This window comes from Hyalella azteca, unplaced genomic scaffold (assembly GCF_000764305.2).
Source record: "Hyalella azteca isolate HAZT.00-mixed unplaced genomic scaffold, Hazt_2.0.2 contig15387, whole genome shotgun sequence".
In the NCBI taxonomy this organism is placed as follows: Eukaryota; Metazoa; Arthropoda; class Malacostraca; order Amphipoda; family Hyalellidae; genus Hyalella; species Hyalella azteca.
The window spans coordinates 422,270-443,269 of NW_025945243.1; the positions used below are offsets into that span (position 1 = coordinate 422,270).

At 38.2% G+C, this 21,000-nt stretch overlaps 2 protein-coding genes across 2 annotated transcripts in view; one reads left to right on the forward strand and one right to left on the reverse strand.

Annotated features, from left to right (window-relative positions):
• LOC108672839 (active breakpoint cluster region-related protein) overlaps nt 1-3,465 on the forward strand; it is a 44,102-nt gene extending 40,637 nt beyond the window's left edge. Inside the window, exon 15 of the mRNA XM_018160583.2 lies at nt 184-3,465. Within this exon, the coding sequence (XP_018016072.1) occupies nt 184-415 (232 nt within the window). The 3' untranslated portion in view covers nt 416-3,465. The remainder of the gene's footprint in view (nt 1-183) is intronic.
• Nucleotides 3,466-3,700: 235 nt separating this feature from the next.
• LOC108672813 (leucine-rich repeat-containing protein 4) lies at nt 3,701-19,456 on the reverse strand. Its single transcript, XM_047884401.1, has 9 exons — nt 19,356-19,456; nt 11,989-12,133; nt 9,215-9,433; nt 8,985-9,082; nt 7,608-7,737; nt 6,357-6,451; nt 5,469-5,583; nt 4,732-4,867; nt 3,701-4,313 (listed from the first exon to the last, which is right to left on the reverse strand). The coding sequence occupies exons 2-9, from the start codon at nt 12,124-12,126 to the stop codon at nt 3,961-3,963; spliced, it is 1,284 nt and encodes a 427-aa protein (XP_047740357.1). The 5' UTR covers nt 12,127-12,133; nt 19,356-19,456; the 3' UTR covers nt 3,701-3,960.
• Nucleotides 19,457-21,000: the final 1,544 nt, after the last annotated feature.

The window sequence follows — 21,000 nt, forward strand, 5'->3', positions numbered from 1 at the left end:
CGAAAGCATTAAGGAAATTATACTTTTTCTTCAGTAATAATATAATTAAAACACATGTAAGCAATTTTATTTCATTTACATCTATTTCGTATGTTTGAAATTATTAAATTACATTTTCGATCTTTATTCATTCCAACACCATTTTTTCATGTATAATATTATTAATTGTAATTTGCACAACAGAGTGCACAAGTTGGAGGGCGTGAACAAGATGACGCTGCACAACCTGGCGACGGTGTTCGGGCCGACGTTAGTGAGACCTGCGCCGCCTCAAGGCACTCCTGACCCTGCAGAGCTGCTCGCTGCTGGCACCATGGACGTCATGGCGCAGGCCGGCATCCTGCACTTCTTCCTCCACAGACGTGCGCGCGGCGAGCCCATACAGGCCGGCGGCGGCAGCGATGAAGTCGAGTAGCTCCTGGAGGTGGAGCTCTAATTCTAGGCTCACTTGTGGTGCCAGCGATTTTATAATGAAGTATTCTCAGCCTTTATTGTGTTCGGAGAAATTATAGCTACTTGAGTGTGAAAATATGGAAGATTCACTTTGCATTAGGAGCTTTCTACGTACCAACGAAAGTAGATGTGACAAGTTTGCCTGAATTTCCTGCTTGATAACGGTATTTTGGTTTCTAACTTCTTATCAAACGTGAAAACATTCCGGATTTCTTTGATTATAAAAGCCAAAAAATATACTTCCACAATTACAGTTGATTAAATGAGAGTTAACTCACAAACGGAGAATTGTCTTCATACTAGTTCTTTTGAATTTTTTTTTTTTTTTTTGCAGTTTTCGTTTTGTTCTCTCACAGGTTTTGTCACCGCCTTAACGCGTTGCCTGCGACGGTGATTGCGGTTCAAGATTGAACAAAGTGCATTTCTATTTGTGCCATTTTTTTAATAATGACCTCATTTTTTGTACATGGGTCATAGGAAAAACGTGTCTTGTGAGTGTCGATGTGATAAACTTATTACGAGAATGATTCCTGCTACCAAGATTGTATTGATCAGATAATAGTTGTATTACTGCACTAGTTTGGCGTAGCCAACTTAATTTTAGATTAAGGAGCGGTGTAAGATCTTGGGATAAGTACAAACAAGTTAATTGTCCCTGCGCATGTATCGGAAGACATTTTTTTTTACGTGGATGATCGTCCTATTATTGGCAACGACTGTTACATTGTGTTCTGTTTAGCTCGATTGTCTCGATGCAGCCCCTTAAATGTCTGTAATTCTTTTGAAGATGTGTAATTTAAATTACAAGTAAGCGATATTGCAGCAAACGGGGTTCGTTTTTAAATGATTTTGAAAGAATTATATACTTCACAAAAATTTACATATAAAAATATAATTCTACTCGCCCCGCACCTTCAGAAATGCTTCTTCTTCTTAGGTCCCTGGACATATCCAGGCGAGACTTCAATATTTATATTACTGATAATAGAGAACCATGATGAAAGAAAACTGCTGTTGCCATTAAATCATTAATTTCTCGAACACTTAAGAAAAAAACTTGTTGGTTTGTGGCATGTAAATAGACTGTAAGGAAATGTTCAACTTATAAATTCTAGTGAGTGACCGTAGCCATCCTCATCCAGTAGGTTTTTCGTGAGAGAGACGCCTGACAGTACGGACTGCCTGCCCCCCCAGAGCATGGAACAATATTTCGGCTAGCGGCTTAAGGTGATTTTCTCATTTACGCACAATCAACCTCGATATTCTTCCCAGATTTCTCTAGATGTGCTTAACATTAAAACATTGAAAGCACCTAAATTTTGTTCATAGATTTCTCTTCTTTGTGTTGTGAAAACTTGAGAACGATTGATTTATCTGCCATAATTGATTCAATCTTTGACTTCATAGTATAACTGGTCACCCATCCCCAACGTTGCACTCATCGTCAAGTAGCTCGAGCTGGAACACATTTACCCAAGGCCGTCATAACGAGAGAGTACCTACAGGTTTGATGCATGGCTTTGATATTTATCTACAAAGTTGAGTCACTCGTCAAAACAATTCCGTTAATCTCTCGATATTATTCTGTTAATGTGTACGACACAAGCGGTCGTTCTTGCCTGTGCTCGGCCAGTACTTGCGAGATTGTGGCCAATGTAAATCCGGTAATCAGGTCTCACCCATGACTTCATCTGCAATTAAGATGGTGGATCCCTCATGTTTGTTCTCATAATCCAGTTTGCGTAATATTTCGTTCGCGTTGTGGTTTATGTCCTTTATATTTGTGTTGAGGTTTGTGTCCTGTGTAATTTGTGCGTCGTGGGGTTGTTGGCTGGGACTGCCGTCATTAGGTGTTGCATCTTTTGTGCGACTTGATGGATCTCTGATGCCGGAAATGTGAGGAATGTGCCGCGAAATTTTCGACGGAGACATGTGCACTAGCTGGCTCTACCTCGCCAGCTGGACGAAGTTACTGTCGCGCGTTACGCCGAGAGATGCCTTGAGATCGTCCACGCCACGCTCAGTAAAGTCTTGCGTTGCCGTACAACTCGGTACAAGTCAAGCACGTCGCACATCGCTGTTTGAATGAACGGTGCCTGCGCCACGAGTTTGAGGCCGTAATCCGCCTCATGGTGTAGGCCTCTGATTCTCTACATAGTCGCTCCATCTGTGATATTACTTAGCTCTTAGTACCTTAGACTTAGTCTTAAATATTCAGTAGATGCACCTTAGCCATCATCTGCACCATGCATTTATATCAAATATATCGTATGAATATATCATGACTGTCAAACACTTCGTGTCCTTCCTTCGTGGATAAATTATACTTTTCTCTCTGAATTTTCCACCCGGTTTATTGCAAATGATTCTTGTGCCAAATGATGCCTGTAAAAAATATTTGTTTGCCTTCTGGTGGCCAGCTTTGTTCTGTTTTCGTGTGCGGCTTATACTTATGGTTGTTCCTTACCAGCGTCTCGTACCTCAAACTCCTATTTTTGTCTTTAAAAGAAACCGTTGTTATCTTAGGAGATATTGTTGGTAATGATTCCATCACGCTTTCATTTGATTCTTCAATTTTGCTGGATGTGCTTCAGTATTTTTATTTTTTCTTAACCTGACCTGTTGCTAATTATCGGCTTTATTTACCAATTTTTCGTCAGTGTAATGCGCATGCGCAGTGTCTAAGCACCTAATTTTGTAATTTTCTAAAATTAGACTCGTAAATTTTCAACTATGCCACGTAAATTGACAATGGCTATGAATTCTAATAAACTAGCCACGATTTTCCGTGTGGCATTTCTATTTCGTTATATGGAGATGGTCATTTGCTCTAGTAGTGAAGGATTTTTTATAGTTTTTGATTGGTCGATTTCAGGTTATTCTTCTACTTTGTGCAGCATGTCTGCCAGTAGTCTGGGACGATCATTTGCTCCTCTCCACGAGTCTGCTAGGAGCGTTCATAAATATGCGCGGCATGAATGTCTGTTATTGAAATAAGTAAATGCGTCTGTAACAAACTTTTTCATTTACCTTATGACACTTCTATCGCAGGAATGACTAAGCCACAAAACATGGGCTGAGGTAGGCACATAGTCTTCAGCATGAGCTCGAGAACTGAGAATATTTCTGAATAGTAATGTATTCTAATTGTTGAGGGCAGCTTGAAGCGATTGGGTAGAAGAGATGGATACTAAAACGATTTTATACCATAGACGAAACGATGATTACTGAAATAAAATCCGTTAAATATTTAATTGAACGTTAATTCGAATCGAATCACGTTAGCGAGTGACAATAGCACAGAGAAAATGTTCGGGGCAGTTAAAGGAAGCCCATTTCTAAGAATGTGTGCCGGGTTCAACTATTGCTAACTTAGATGCTACAAAATCTCCAACAAGTACAATCAATGAGTATTCTTAGCAGAAAATCGTTTCACATTCCAAAGAAAACGACGATAGACCACATTTTGTTGCTCCATCTCGCTTTCCGGAGCGGACTTGTCCAATCTTAGTTCAGAATGAAAATAGGGGCTACAATAACACTCAGGACTGAGACGAGAGAACAGTATTTCGTTTCACCTGCACCAGAAAAAATTCTTGTTGCCTCTCGTAGCTTTGGATGGAACACGTCCAGGGAGCCGTATATCTGGTCCCGCTCTTCCTCCACGTGCGTTTCAACAGGCGGCGCGCGCTCTGACGACAGGCAAGGGCTTATGGGTTCCTGAGTCACCGACGCGATGGGCGCGCCGTGGACCGCGTAAGGAGACACGCAGAAGTTTTGCGACAGGAACTGTGGTGTGGAGCGGGCCACATCTGTGTCCAGCAACCATGCCAGCCGACATGTGCACGGGAAGAAGTTACCTGGAGATAAAATCGAGGTTTTGAGCTAACATTCTTAGCCGTAACCCGTTAATATTGGTTGTTAGCTGTAGACTTATTGAGTAGATTTTAAGCAAAGTCAAGACTTCATCAATTATTTTACCTTTCTGAAAGCATTAACGTTTTTCTCAAATAGCTTGTGGTTCAATTTATTATTCTGAATTATACTTCTTCAATAAATCAATTTGTCCGAATGTATGATTGCATTTGTCGTAGAAACGTGATGGCTATCCAAGTTGCTAATAATTTCTAAATTCAAATTTATTATGCATTAAATAATCAATGACTAAACACTCAAGTTTAAAAGTCAGTTACAACTGCAATTTGGTCACTTTCTTCAGTGACTTTCCTCTAAATAGAAACTAGTAATGCAATTCAAGATATTATCTCTGCGTCGTACCCGTGACGACGTTGCGGTTGTTAGCTTGCAGCAGCAGAGGCGTGGGGCGCGTAATGTGCAGGAAGTGGTTGCCCTGAACCACCACCGCGTCCACGTTCAGCTCCTCACCGACCCGCAGACCCTCAAGGGAGTCAACCTTTACGCAATACAGTAAATTTTAAATAATTTAAACCATTATTGAATGGAATTACACAGTTTCAAATTTTTTTAGCTTGCAACATTTTCTGCCGCGCATAAATGATACTGATCATATTAGAGTAACCTGAATTAAGAAACGAAATAATATAATTTATTTTTACAATTACTGTAATTCGTATACGTCACTTTCTTACTCTGCAATCAACTCTCACATAATACTAGCAAAGGGTAATTTATATAGTGCTTAATAGATCTACCTAGTAACGGTCAGAGCACCTACAGAGGTTTTAAACATTTAGATCCTGCTCTTGACTGCCACTTATTTCAGCAGTCACTTTGTTGACGAACATGCAGACCTTTCTCCTTACTGCACCCATGCTGCACCCCTCGACTTACTGAGCATGAAGGCCCCGCTCATGCCTTCATCCATGCATTCCTCATATTATTGAGCATGATGCCTCACTCATGGCTTCATCTATGCTGCATTCCTCATATTTTTGAGCATGAAGGCCCGTTCATGCCGTCATCCATGATGCATTCTTGATAATATTGAGCATGTAGGCCCTGCACTCCACTAAGTAGCATGCTACATTAATCACCTTATTGTTGAGCATGCGGATCTCGCCGACATTCCTGAGGCCTTGGAAGGCGTCGCTGCGCAGGACGCCCAGGTCCGAGTCCTGGATGGAGATCTGTGTTACGTTGCTCAGGCCTCTGTGTAATTTCAAAATTCAATATTCACTTTAAATCCAACAGCACAAAAATGATAAACGTCTTCAATTATTATTGACGCAACAAATAAACAACCTTTGGTTGTGAACTCGAAGACAAATTTTTTATGTACGATAAGTAAGGTTTAAGCTGACAGGGAAGCAGCTCGGAACGTATTTCATCACTACCTGGGATTCCAGAAGCTATTCTTCCGGAATTAATGGAGCAGTGCACACTGCACAGTTGCAACGTTGATAAGCCAAAGGCTCAACCCGATTTAGGTTTAAAATATTAAAAAATTCACCTTGGAAAGATGCTAGCAGGCTTGCGAATTCACTCGCGCACCAGGCTAAACAATCTTAAAATTAGGAATTAGTTATTTTTAATACATTTTTTATTTGAATTGTAATAAATAGCTACTCGAGCTGAAGTTAGCATTATCAAAATTGTACACAAATCCCCTTACTCAGGTTTCATTGAAGACCAGAGAATTCGTTTTATTGACAATTTTCTTATAAGTTTTTTCATTTAAATATATTATTAATATTTTAAGCACTGCTCCATTAATTTAAATTTCACTGCTTTATTAATTCCATTAATTCCTAGCCCTGTTTGTTTATTATTTATTTTTAATATTTTAATTTAATATTATAATATTTTTTTTCTTATTATTTTCACAAATAATAAGAAAATTGTCAATAAAACGAATTCTCTGGTCTTCAATGAAACCTGCTTAAACGAACAAATTTTGCCAACATATACTAAAATTCCCTTACCTGAATGTGTAAGGTTGGAAGGCCTTCAGGTCGAGGCTCTGCAGCTTGAGCAGCCCTACACCCATGACCCCATGGAACACGTCTGCCTCCAGCTCCTGTTGGCGAGCCACATGTTCATCAGTTGCCAAGTAAAAACTTTATTAAAGTTCTTAGTTTGATTTTCCGTATGAAGATGTTTCATGAATCATCATGTGTCCATAGAATTCAAATGCTCATTTAATCTTCCAATTCTAATTTTCGGATCGCTTAAGCTGTCGCTGTAGAGACTTTAATCCTTGAAATGTTTTTATTCTTCCCTGATAAATTCAAATTAGCTTTGCTTAGAACTATAACTTTTAACTTAAGAAATTTAATTTTTATTTCTTCAAGCTTAAAGTTAGTTGAAACTTTGTGTCATTTCATTTGAGATTAGTACTCGTTCATTACATTGCAAGGGTGTTGAAATTCCCCCGCCATCACTTTGAGAGGCGTGACCACTTCCAAATCACTCCATTACGGTCAGCAAAAGTCCAGAGAAGTGCATTTGAGGGCGGGAGACGGTGACCTAAAGCGTCACGTATCGCACTAACATTCGCCTGAAAGCTCAGCGGCTAAAAAGTGCGTGCAAAGTGAATGGCGCGATCGAAACACCGGGTCTCCCCAGAGGCGCGCGTCGGCCGCAGCCCAACACTGTTTTTAGACGACGCTTTGAAGCGGCGCCCCTGACCAGCATTGCTGAGCGACTCACCTCAACGGCTCACTTTATAAGCTCTCTCTTCTAAATGCAGTGCAGAGAATGAGCTCCGCACTTTCCTGCCTCATTAATGCTAACTGCAGAGAAATAAAATGATTCTATTTCTTCCCGCCGAGTGCTTTGGTCTCTTGTAACCATGCAAGGACTCGTTCAGAATTCCTATGCTGCAACAACATATCGGACTGGAATGTCTGCCTTCGCTCCTCGTACTTTGTTTTCTTGTGTTGTTCTAGATTGTTGCCCATGATGTGGGCCGCGAGATCAAAATCTGAGAATTTCTCGAGGAAAACGACACTTCATGTTTTACATCATTCCTTATGATTCGCCCATTTCCAATCTAGAGAAATATCCATAATTTGATTGTTGAAGCAAGCAATTAATCTGTAGCTTCTAAGAAAAAAAATGTTCTCTCTTGACGATAAAAAAAAACGAGAGAAGTCAGCATGCACGGTTTACAGTCAGTTCCCCAGCACATGCCTCAGCATTTTAGGGCCGTTGGTGGTGTGGTGATTACTCACGGTGATCCAGGAAGGCAGGTACAGGAATTGGACGGTGTTCAGCCCTGAGAAAGCCTTTGCTTTCAGTGACTTGAGAGGATTGTCCTGCAGCAACAGCATGCCAATGTTGCGAGATCCTGAGAATGCGTTCCTGCGCGAATATTTCTCATTAAAATGTTTTATATGAACCAAGTCGCTACTCATTAATGAAGATGCAGTAATGATTTTTTTAAGATGGTAATTTTTTATTCGTTTTGCAGGCTAATGTTTCTAAAAATATTATTGCGAAAATATTATCTGTATTTCATACGTGATAATTGCAAAGCACATTTGAATTGTTGATCAACCTTAACAATTTATTTTAAGCCAAAGTTGTCTCAAAGAACCAAACAGCGAGTCCATTATGCAATGTAATATCAATCGTTGAGAATCTAAGAGAATTTGGCGCAAATGTCGATATGATTAATTTGGTTTAATTAATTTAAAGTTAATATTTCTACACCTCAATAGCTTGTGTAAACTTACGCGTATTACTTATTTTCAGGTAAAATCAATTAAAGAATAGTGTGTAGAGTAAAGAAATGAGGTAACTATTGTTTCGATCAAGTTTCTTCCCACAGATGTCATCAGGTACTTCGGCTGATGCGATTAGTCGGTAGAGAAGATATGCAAAATAGCACATTTTTCAAGATCGTTATCATCTGAGCTTCATTCCTTCCTATTCAAACTAATGGGCGTGAAATTCCATGAGATTATTTGACTATTGAAGAAAATTTCAAGAAATTGAATTATTACTTTTCGTAGCAGTTGCCCGGACTATACGAGCGATTCAGTGCTAGGACGCTGCTATCCTTCTCTTGTTCTGGCAGGACGAGAGCAGTGCCAGCACATCTCCCGCACTGACACGACGCTATAAAATACAATCAAATGGCCATCCTTCCTCCACATCACAAACCGCGAAAGCCGTGCTCGGCGACTATCGTGTTCTCACTCCAGGCATTGGGAAATTTATCCGGCCACGTTATTTCTGGATAATGTTGACCTAACAATTCTTAGATTCGAATCATATGGTTCAACATGAATGATGCAAACCCTAAATTAAGTTTTCATGATAAGCCATACAATTTACGATGGCGTCAGACAAAAGTTGCAGAAACGGAATAGATTTTTTCTCAGGTACAATAAAAATATAAGAAATATATTCTCGTATATTCGAAAACTAATTTGTAACTCAAGTAATGTTGATGCTAGTTTAGGCTTTTTAGAACATTTGTTTGAACCGTGACCAACTTTCCGACTGTAGTTGTGGCCATATCGATGAAACCTCGCTGAGCTTAAATTAGCAGCGAAGTTCTCAAAAGCTTCATGGCAATGAGTAGCATAACATTTGATACTCACGCATGGATGGTGCGGATCTGATTGTTCCTCAAGTTTATTTGAGAAACGTTCTCCAAGCTGGAGAAGGAGAAGGCCGGCAGCTCGGCAAGAGGGTTACGCTGCAGAAAAAAACATGCATTTTTAATGATGATATTATCGAGCAACTGGTAAGTATTTGAAAACAATGATTATGTATGTATTGTAGTACAGTAAATCTCAAACACAATAAAGAGTTAGAAAACAAAAGGTACCTGCACGCTAATTTTGTTGACGTTAGGCAGCCCCCTGAATACGAAGGGCTGCAGATATCGTATTTGGTTGCCATCTAAAGTGATAACTCTGAGCTTAGGCCAGCTGGAGAACATGTCAGTGGTGAGGTTACTCAGCTGGTTGCGGCTGAACGAGAGCTCCTCGACCAGAGACGGCGTGTCCCGCGGCACTGAATTCAGACCAGCTCCATCACACAGCACCTCAACACACAGAACAAGGTAGGCCGTACAAATTTATGTTCTATGTTAGCTGTAATAATATGGACTAATAAAATATGTTTCTGTTCGAGGTTTGTTCAAAACAATAATGAATATAATTCTAAAATCAGTATTAGATGGCAGAATTTTCTTGTTTACATACGTACAATTGATGAACTGAAAAATTCTTCATCATTTTGACTACATTGTAGTAATTGACTAACAACCACGACATCGAGTTGTTAGTCTGAAGGACAGAGAAACCCCCTAAGACAAACTCACAAGACCGTCGCTCGCACTGTGTTGAAGGAACCCACCAACATCGTCATCATGCAGAGGTGCACAACATTAACCACGACCAACGATTGCTGGAACCCTCGTCATTATGGACTGGACCCCGGCTATCTATTTCCAAATTACCAGATTTTTCTAAACTTGGAGATTGTTTGCGGATGGACTTTCTGATTCAAAATTTTTGTGTTGTATCCAATTTGCGTGATTGTGTACGTATGTCCAACAAAATTGCATTATTCAATGCTTCTCCTAACTTGATAATGAATGCTGTTACATTCGAAACTTCAAGATATGTTTTTACTTGCTAAACCTACCTTTTGATCAACCAATGTAATCTAAAGAATTGTTCAACTCTTTTAAAATTGTAATGCATTCTCTGGTCATTAACTGTATGCTTATCAACAAATCTAAAATATTTAATTTGAGAACATGCTAATCTAAATGGTGTATTAATTAACTCCCCGAATTTCAGCAGATCAAAATTTGCTGCTGCCGTTGATTTTTAACTTCAATTCAGGAATTATCGACTTACTTTTGAAGCATGTCTCAGTAAATATGTAAATGGCTTCACCGAATTTACGGTTTTATTTACAAATAACAACATTTTTGGTTTATTTCACAATCAGATCAGTTGTTATTTCAAGTTCCAATTTCTGCGGCTTTTAACTCCCTTCTACACCATTTTATTTTGAATAAAAGCAGTGTTTTTCCCGGAGCAATTTGCTTGAGCGGCTTTACAGAGCTGATCTTCAGCAAAACTTGAGTGAAATGGAAGTATGACTGAAATATTCGAATGTTTCAAAATATCTTGTGCGGAATAAAGCTGAGTTGTGGTCTGCATTTTTTACCATTACCCATGAAAATTTTGACGAATGATGATGCGTGGAGAAGTGCAATGGCTTAATGTTAATAAGTTTATGAGTTAATGTTGACCGGCATCACTTCAAAAGTAAAACTGTTGTTGCAAAGTTACAGTCACTTTCATTAATTCCTATTGTCAAGATTTCAGTGAAGTAGGCATTCAGCAAGGAAATTTTATCTTTATCGTCAATTTAGTTTCAATCGGAAGAACTGAGGCGTTAGCGATTGAAAATTTCATTTAAATTATTAGTTCAAACTATTGAACTCACACACAGGAATGTTGTTAATTAAATCCTGGGAGTAAACCCCGTTGACTTTGTGTAAAAAATAACACGTAAATAAATTCTTTTCTTCGATATGTGTTCTTCTATGGCAAAAAGTTATGTTCTAAACTTCTTCTCGGCTGTCATTCTAACAACATAAAAGGAAACTGAGCCGCACTCTTTCGATTGTAGAATGTATACTAATACAATACACTGCTGCTGAATACAATTTGGATTAAGGATTAACGCTAAAATGTTTATATAGAATTCTGTTACGCTGAACGTATATTTTCTACTGTTTATAATCATTTGTATCTCTAATAATTAAATCTCGAGTATACTTTCGCAGAATTCTCTCCTTAGCCACTATTTCCTTCCCCCTGCATAAGTCATCCCTCATCCCCTCTCTCACATCCCACTCCATCCCCACCGTGACAGGAGTCAAGCCCCCACAATATCGAGGCAATGTTAGCCAAGTTCATCAGTCCATTGTCGAGGGCTCTTGACGAGACCGCCTGATAAGCCTCATATCGCGGCCCCCGCTACCCGGACAACGTCATTCTGTCATCCCTGGCATACCTACGGGGACTTTGGCGAATTTTTCATTGCTGTAGCTTTCATAATTTGGAAGATTGAATTTCGTTTAAAGAGAGAATAATAATTGAAGTACCGTTAGAAGTGCTCCTACTGGCTACGTCTGCCTCCTAATAACGACTATTATTTTTGGAATAGAATCCTTTTTGAGGAGCCTCTTGGTTATTATCAATCTTCAGTGCTTTAGCGAAAATACGGAATTGAATGATTGCGTATGAACTATCTTCTCATTTTTTCAATTCTCTATTCTATTCGAGCGTCTTGAATTCATTTTTTATAAATCACTTTCCTGAATTGACATTATCCCTCCTCAATTTCTGCGATATACTATTAAATTCAAAGCCTGTAACTCAATATATTGTATATATGTCCCTCAGAACCAACATACCGCCCTATCACTTTTAACGCATTCATATATCGTGCATCAGGTGGCCCAAATGAGGGCGGAGGAACGATTATCAGAGGCGGCGATCCATCGTGGCCTGGGACTGCTATGTCCCAAACAAATACTAAGGAAACTAAGGAAGCATAGTACAAGATTCTAACCTGGGAGCCAGAGAGGCAGATGCAAACGGCAGGGCAAGAGAACGCGGGAGGCGCGCTAGCCAGGCGGCCGGGACAGCGCTGCAGCAGCCACAGGAGCGTCATGACCCGACATAGCCGCAGCCGCTCCCCCATTGTCATGGGGGAACTGAAGGGGAATAATATGCTTGTTAGATAAACATGAATAGTACGCTTGTTAGCATGCGTCATCAAAACCGTTAACCCGCTCACTGAAATGTATTATATTTAAATGTACGAGCAATCAAACTAAACATGAAAGAAAGAGGCACTTGTCGACACAAATTATAATGCTGAGAAAATCTAAAATCCCTTCTTACCAACGAATTAAATATGGCTTCACTGCTTTGATCACTTAAAATTTTCAATTTTATTAATATGAAACAAACCTTATTTGTAAAATAATTATGTTAAGAAAATTTGCAACCGTTCTCTTCCATACCCTGGTTACCGGACTGAGTAATCGGATATTAACGTTTTTTTTTTTAATTTCCAAGTTAGAAGTTAACTGCGCATAGAGTCCCGGCGATACGGATTGTATTTGAGTTCTAAATAGGTTTATGCATGTCTATTTTTGCGAATCCTTCTGAAAATAAGACTCTATATAGGTCTCACCCTAGGTCTCCTGCTAACTCATCAGTCTGTCCTGACTCGACTAAACTCGTCCTCCCGAGACGCAGCTGCTGATGCGCCATCTGATCCCTCCCATCTCGACACTTTCCCGTCCTCTGTCAACCTAAAAGCTATTTCGATCCTAAAATACAAGTATAATTGATTTAAGTCGATAATTAATTTCACGGATAATCAATATACAAGGATAATCAATTTGCGTGGATAATCAATTTGCAAGGATAATTAAAAGTGAGAAATCGATAAGTGATTTCTGGATATTAGAATCGGCATCATAGGAAATCGACTTTTTTGCGTTAATTAGCCAAATCACGTATGGAAATTATTATTTCTTGCAGTTCTATTGTCCAGGGATTTTAAATACAATTCATCAATGTAAAAACATTTTCATTTCATTTGAATTCAAATTTTTAGACTAAACAAATAACTTTTTTCGTTGTACATTTGCCCAATTACCTCGGGCAAAAAGTCTTGTTCGGCGACTGCTCGATGTTAATGCTTGTCAAGCAACAAAAGTCATTTGCAGATTATGTGATGAAGTCTAGTTGCGTAGGGTCATCAATGGAAGAATCAACAACAAAAATAATCTAGAAAAATTACAATTCATCTCGAAAAAGAGCTATAAGGAGAGGAGTAAACGGTGCGAGGGGAAATGTTTGCGAAACAAACTGTCGGCTTATAGAAATACTGCATTTATACGGTTCCACAAATTCACTTTCAAAATTCAGGAATTTTTTGATTTGCAAGTTATATGATGCAATTACGAAAAATTGGAGACGACGAATTATAAAGCAATGATTTAGAGTTATTATTGAAGGAAGTTCTTACTTTGGCAATGTATAGCGAAGATAACCTGATACGAATTTTTTAACCTGATAACCTGATACGCTCCAGCATAACAACAATCACTTATCCTTATCATAAATTTTATTTTTCATATCTGAATGTTGTACAAATTATGCGCCAACCTATCTTATTCAGCATAATACAATAATAACAAATAAGAAAATAAGAATACTACCCGAACTTTACGTATATGATGGATAAAATAATTAAGTTTACAAGTGACGGCACCTCAAAGTTCGTCAGAGCTGCAGGGTATAGCAGCCCCGAGCGTCTTCTCCGCCCAAATGACTATAAAACATTGGCTCTGATGCCGCAATTTTGCGGACGCTCAATTACCTGCCACGAGTGGAGACCCTGGCCTGCAGCTGCAGTTGTTAGCGAGTTTTCTGTGGAATATGCCGGTAATGTCGCTCATTTGACGGGCTCGCTAAACTCCGATTATTTCCGCTAGTAATTAGAGTTGTTGGGGATTCAGTCGGACTGGAATATGTGGAGGCTTAATAACTAAAGCTCGGCATTCGGACATGGTCTGTTAACGCTGAAAGTTTAATTGAGCTTCTACTGACATATTGACATTTTGAAGCAACAACGACATTTTATTTATAATTTGATTGACAAGTTTTGGTACGACTGACCCAAGCAGCTACCGCAGGAGCAAAAATAAAAAATAGAAAAAAATGACTCGCAAGATACGCGAAAAATATCTTGAATTTCTTTTCAGCCCACCGAGCAGTATGCAAAAAAACTAACGGCATGCCTTATTCAAGATCCCCTCGTACTTTTGACATGGCCATTTGCTGAATGTTCGGCGCCTGCATGAGCCTCGAATTTAATAAATTATTACTAACAGAATTTATGCACCAAAAATTTTCCTTTTTGCCTCAATAAATTCTGCATAAATCCAACTACTAGGTGAGATAGAAGAAAACACACATTCACACAACTACCGTAGCACAACTAATCTCTAATGCATGCAGAACCGAAAACGAAATGCATCCGAGCCGAAGAGCGTTCGCCTCATCTCCCTAAGCCGCGAGCACTAAAGTAAGTTTGCTCAGCTGCCAATATCGTGGGAAGCTTTGATTTAGCCTGCCACAGCCAACAGTCTCGGGATGGACCAACACAGCGCAAGAAATGCCTCGTCTCGAAGAATATATAGCACGTCTCCGGGCCACTGATTGAGAGCCGAGGGAGCTGAGCGATGCTCCAGCATAACAAGTCCATTTGTTGCTTCAACTGCCAGACGCGAGCGAGCGATCGCGCTCCCCAAATGATAACAAATGCACGCTGAATTATCTCCCAATGCATTAAATCCCACTTAAAGCATCAAAAGTCATCTCTATAGTTTAATTTACGCTTAAGTGCATGGGTTTAGGCTGAACTTATCCATGACTGGTAATGTTGGTGGATAAATGAATGAATAACGATTTATGTATCTTCAATATTGCCACATGTGCAGAATGTTCTATTTTCAACTCTTCACGCGTACATTTCAGTGTATGTGGTGTATAAAAATTCCAAGATACCCTATTTCGCATGGTTAACAAAACGGATATAATTTCACACTAAAAAAGAAAATATTCTTTGTATAAATATTATCATATCTTTAATATTACCTACGTCCGAGTAACCCAGAACTGTTTGTGATTCCTCGAAATCAGTAAAATACATACAGGCTCTTCCAAGGCTTCCATAATTTTTTCCTTCCCTCCTTTTAGCGCCTCTGTCAGTCACTGTATTATTTATCAACAAATGCTAATTGTGCTGTTTAATTTAATTTTTTATTCATGTGATATTCACATGCTCACGATTTGTCCTAAACTTCATACGCAAATGAAAGTTCGGTGGCTGGCACCACGAGGGGCCAAGGTCGCGGCTTGGCCATCAGCATGCAGCGCCTCGCCTCAGCCCTCCAGGGATCAGCACTCGAATAATACCATAAAAGTTGTCACAAATTTAGGCATTGAATGCAGGGAGGAGGATTCGAAACATCGTCAACAATCGCAGTCGCGAGGCAAAACACGGAGCTTTATGTCGGCGCACGAGTGCGCTTACCGCCAGCGCCTCGTTACAGCCGTTATTTTTCTCTGCATGTTGCGTTCACACAGACCTGCAAAACTGAAGTTATTCCCGCGGTTACTAGTTGCAAGCTCTAGTAATTCAATTACGAGTTACACGAAGTAAGCTCTGGTGACACAATTACAAGATAATAGCGCACAGAATTACTAATTTTAAGAAGCCAGCTATAGCGACCCAGTTATTAGTTAAAATTAGTTATTAGTTAAAACTTGCAGAGTTTTAACTATTGCGCGTTTTAGCTAAAGCGACACAGTTACTGGTTATTAGTTAAAATAAGTTATTAATTAAAACTTGCAGAGTTTAATAACAAAATTACTTGTGACTGGTTGCAAGCTTTAGTAACACAATTACTAGATAATAGTAACGAAATATCCTGACAATTTCTTGTTACTGGTAGCGAGCTCTATAGTAACACAGTTTCTTATTACTAGTCGCAAGCTCTAGTAACTTAATTTCTTGTTACTAGTAGCGATCTCTAGTGACAATTTCTGGTTAATATTATCTATAAAGATACAATTACTAGTGCTTCATAATGCAAGTTCAATGATTTAGAGATAAATGAAACGTGGCAACCATGTTTTCTACGCGCTTTTCTTCGTTTCTAAATTTCTTTATTTGGATTCCCTCCTAAAAAGAAATGCAAAACACTTCTGATGTGATTTTTAACTTGCATTCTGATATTATTCCCAGGAATGCTTGCATTTTTTATAAACTTCAACAAAACCATTGCATGGGACTTGGAATAATAATTATCCAGGTTTAGCTTCAGAAATTTGTCGTGCTCGCACCTGTAGAGTAATCTGGTCCAGCCAAATCATGAAATATTGCCACGGCGGCTTGCTGCCGTCGTGCTGACATGTGAGGTGTGTCAACAAAATATATGAGCAGCGCAAGGGGGCGGCGCACCAAAGTGGTGTTTAGGTTACTCAAGTGTGGTATTCCTCTAACTAGCGTTTAGCTTACCTGTATGACAATAAGAACAGTCATTGTGGTAACCAATGTACGATGTTGTTCAGTTCATAATAAACCTCTTCCCACTGCGGTGTCCCTTGTCTTAACCATTTATACGTTCAACCTCGGTCACATCACAAGCCACCTTGAAAAATTGTAACTTAGTCAAATTTAAATGTTATCAAGAACTCAGTGAGATAAGCGTCAAAGAAAATAATCATAATTATGTGTTGGACTTCGGAAGAAATGTTGATGAATTCTACGAAAAATACTTAATTATTTTCAAAATTATCATTTATCGAACCGATTTCTCAATGCTAATAATTATTCAGTTAAATTTTGTTTCAAAATATTATTATTACTCTAATAATCTGCATTTTATTTACATACATATAAATTTTACCCGAAAAGAATAATATATCCGCCCAGCTAAAGTTCACCGTAATTTGCTTTTCCCGCGACCATCAATCATTGGGACAACTTCTTTGATAAGATGTCGGAAAAAAAGTTAGCCATGCCAAAGTTTCTGCAACCAGCATCATTTGTTGCAGTTGCAGAGATTTTGTCTGGACAGATCCAGGTCTGCAAAACTGTTAAGACAAAACTGAAAAGACATTTTTTAAACAAGGGAGCTGTAAAGAAAATTTCCTAAGAATGTTCAATTTATAACCTCTTTCTTGACAGAAATCGTCCACCAGATTCGACGTAGCGTTGTGGTCCTGAGATCCTTGAACCGAAGGTAATCTATCTCAGTAAGTAATCTGTTGGTGATGCGAAAAATCTTAATACAAACCCAGTGCTGCAGACCTCTCTGCGCCAGCCTGCCAATAAGACCCTGACCCAGGTCTGCTGTCCTACAGACCTCGCTGAGCCAGTCTGCCAATAAGGTCTCATCACTCGACGTCCGTCGGACGCACAGTTGCCTCATTGCTCGGCGCACCTGCCGCTTGCGCTCGTCACCTGAGATGCACGCCAATCCCTTGAGGCGCTCCCATGCATAACAATAACCGCGCTAACCCATACACAATATCGGCGGGAGTTGTTGGCATTTTGTAATGTTTAAATATTATTCAATGACCCGCTCGCCTGAACGCGACCACGGAATCTCTTGCCAGTTTTTCCGGCTATGTATAAATTCAATCGCTACTGCAATTAGAAATTTGCGCTAACTGCATCGGTGAGGGATAAATGTAAAATCTGTAGATTTTAATAATATCGCGATGCGAAAATAACTACCATTCGTAGTTTCTGAGCTCTTTTTGACGAAAACCATATGTGATCGATAATTTTAAACTAGTAACGATATCCATAGTAGAATGGTGAAAAGGTTGCGTGGTCGTGTTATTGAAGCTCAGAGAATCAAGATTGGCGCAGTGAGTTGTGGGTTTGGTACCCGCTGCTTGCTGTAAAAATTCAGGTCGAAACAGCGGCAGTGAGAAATACTGCTTATGTTCCACTCTGCGGATATAAATATATCAATAAAGTATAAGCTAAAACTCAGTACAATTTAATTTGCTCTGATTAGCATTATTCTTCTGCCATCAAATTGTTTTGATTTTTAGATTAGCGCGATCCATTAAAATAATACAGGGTGTCAAAATTGATCAGGGCGAACATTAATCGATACTTAGTTTCAGGTAATTAACTAACCTATGGATTTATTGTCGTTTCAATATCTCACAAGTTACGTTCATTGAATACAATATAGAGGTACTGGCTTCACTAATTGGTAACAATTATTAATAACGCATTAAATGTTTCTTTTAACAATTCGCCAATCGTCATGTACTACACTCGCTTCCAATCGAAATATATCATCAATATTCATAGACCGTTTGAGTCAAACGTGGAATTAGATACATATAATAATAATATGCGTTTAAAAATTACTTTTTAAAGACAACACTTCTGGAAAATCCAGTGTCTTGGATGTTACACATGTACAATGAATTTCCAATTTTATTTTAAAATATTAAAAAAAAAAGATTTTCCAACATGTTTTTAAGACATCAAAATTTTGTAAATTTTCAAAATTATTTATTGTGTCAATTGATTCATGCACTGTCTCTGACTTTATGCAATTGTGCAAAAATTTAAATCAATTGGACAGGTCAAACTGTGTCATATATGGATTATAAGATTTGTAGCAGACGAAATTTAAATTGTTTTATTACCGAAAAAATTTTTTTGTTAATTTATAAAATTATTTATTCTGTCAATTGATTCATGCATTGTCTCCAACTTTACGCAAGTGTGCCAAATTTCAGATCGATTGGACAGGTAGAACTGTATTAAATATCAATTATAAGATTTGTAGCAGACAGACAGACAAACAAGAAGTGAAGTTAAAGAGAAGTGTTGTAAAAATAGGCACATTCTGTATTAATTGGTCCATGTTGCTCAATGAGTACTCGTTCAGTAGAATTAGATGAATAATTTAGGGGAATTCTATCACACTTTACTCCTGTCATGAGGTTTATTTACTTCAATATAGATGTTGCGTGACATTAAATCAATGTTCGTAATTAACGTGCGTACTATATTTCGCAGTGTGAGTAACTTTCTTATCCACTAACTTGAAATTGTCTCATGTAGGATTTCACTTTCTACCTGCAAAATTAATGTACGAAATATTTATAACATGTCAGTTTTTTATTTAATACTTTGTTTATTCAATAATTCTAAATTAAAAAAAACACGAAAAGCATTTTCGTATAGATACTCAGACTTTTTATTAATTAGTGCGAAATTAAATGATTTTTCTAAATCTTACAAAGAAATCGCCTACCACTAAAATTTCTACAAATAAAATAAGTGTCTTATTTAGGCTATTTTATTTTAATTACCTGAGAGAGAGTTTAAAAAGATTATCTGGTGATGATTGGTTTTACAACGCTTGTAGCGATGTTCCGATGTTGGCTGAGAGAGGCGCCGTCCTCTCAACCTGGCGGCTACTCGACACACACTGACCTGTTATTTCAGCTCGTGTTTGGGAACACTGAGGCTAAAATATGACAAAAATTAATTTAAATGAAACTATTTACTGAATCATATATCGATGATATACACGAAGGGAATATTGGCCAACATAAGCTAAAGGCATATTAATGTATGTCATATATCTATGAGATTGCTTCCCAAAACGTAATGCGATGCAACAGAAAGAATTTGCAACCCGAGTTTTACAGGTGTCTAACTTAATTTTTTGGAGAATAGTCTTAAAATCATAAAAAAAAGCTTATCAGCAGATGCTGGGAATGCTTATTAATGAACTATGCAACTTTATTTTAATACTGTTATTATGTCTTTATATCCGGCTTATTTGATTAAAATAACATTTATATCGTTATTAAATCTTAACTAAGCTTTTTGTGCTCCATAAAAATTCGAATGGGATTGAAAATTATTTGACAAATTTTTAATTTTTAGGGTATTTTAATTTTATTGGGGAAATTTTACGTTCTCAAGAAGGAAAACAGTTGTTGATTCATTGTTTGTTTGGATTTTATTCAACGAAATTAATGGTCTAAAAATCATAACAAACGTAATTAAATCTTTAATATTTCTTTACATGTATTGAAATGTTGTTTTTTACTTATCATTTATATATTCAACTTCGTTGATTTTTCAACGATTTTTAATTAGGCAGATCGAAACCAAAGCGAGTTAGAAATAGAAATCACAATTAAGATTTAAGCCCAATTCTGTTTTCCTCAAGTCTAAGTTCAGTGTAGCGAGATTAAAAAACTACGTTAATTATCGACCAAATTTAAACATTTAAGTTATTTTTGACTTCTTAAGGTTATTTGCACAGATTTGATGCTCTTTAGAAATAATATTTAAAAACTGTTGTCTGTTGGTCTGGGGGTGACAGTCACAGTCAGTGAGTCACCAGTGGCGGCAGCCAGGATGGAATTCTAATTTTGAAGGTTCATGTATTATTTTGATCCACCAAGACCGGTTTTTCGACCCAACAATGTTATTTGAGGTAGTAAATCACCAAAGGTTTGAGAAGGTTGCGTTGAGAAAATTGTCTCCGTAGGTTCGATAAGGTCGCTTTGAGAAAATCATTGCTGTAGGTTTGAGAAGGTCACTTTGAGAAAATTGTCACCAAAGGTTCAAGAAGGTTGCCAAAGGTTCAAGAAGGTTGCTGGAGAAAATCATGGTATTATTGCAGATTAACTACATCCAAAAAAAAGTGTGTTTTTTTTTTGAATTATATGTTTTTTGGGGTGTAGATTACGAATCTGAAATCCATTTTTGGCGGTCGGCATCGGAAAACCGATTTTTTTCGCGACTTACTAACATGGGGGTTACGTAACTTACCTTACCCACTCACCTTTATTTACTAACATGGGGGTTACGTAACTTACGTTACCCACTCACCTTTATAGCAATGCTGGTTCAGCGTTACTTGAAATCATCTACAGACGATGTTGCCATTCCATTCAGATGAAAACTGTGTCTAAATCAGAACTGTGTCGGACGGCT

What these genes read in the sequence shown, in the direction of transcription:
- LOC108672813 (XM_047884401.1), bottom strand. Translation starts at nt 12,126, where the DNA reads ATGACAATGGGGGAGCGGCTGCGGCTATGTCGGGTCATGACGCTCCTG. An exon ending in TCAACAAAATTAGCGTGCAG is followed by an intron (nt 9,083 to 9,214) that starts GTACCTTTTGTT and finishes TTTTTTCTGCAG; the next exon opens with CGTAACCCTCTTGCCGAGCT. An exon ending in TCCGCATGCTCAACAATAAG is followed by an intron (nt 4,868 to 5,468) that starts GTGATTAATGTA and finishes TATTGCGTAAAG; the next exon opens with GTTGACTCCCTTGAGGGTCT.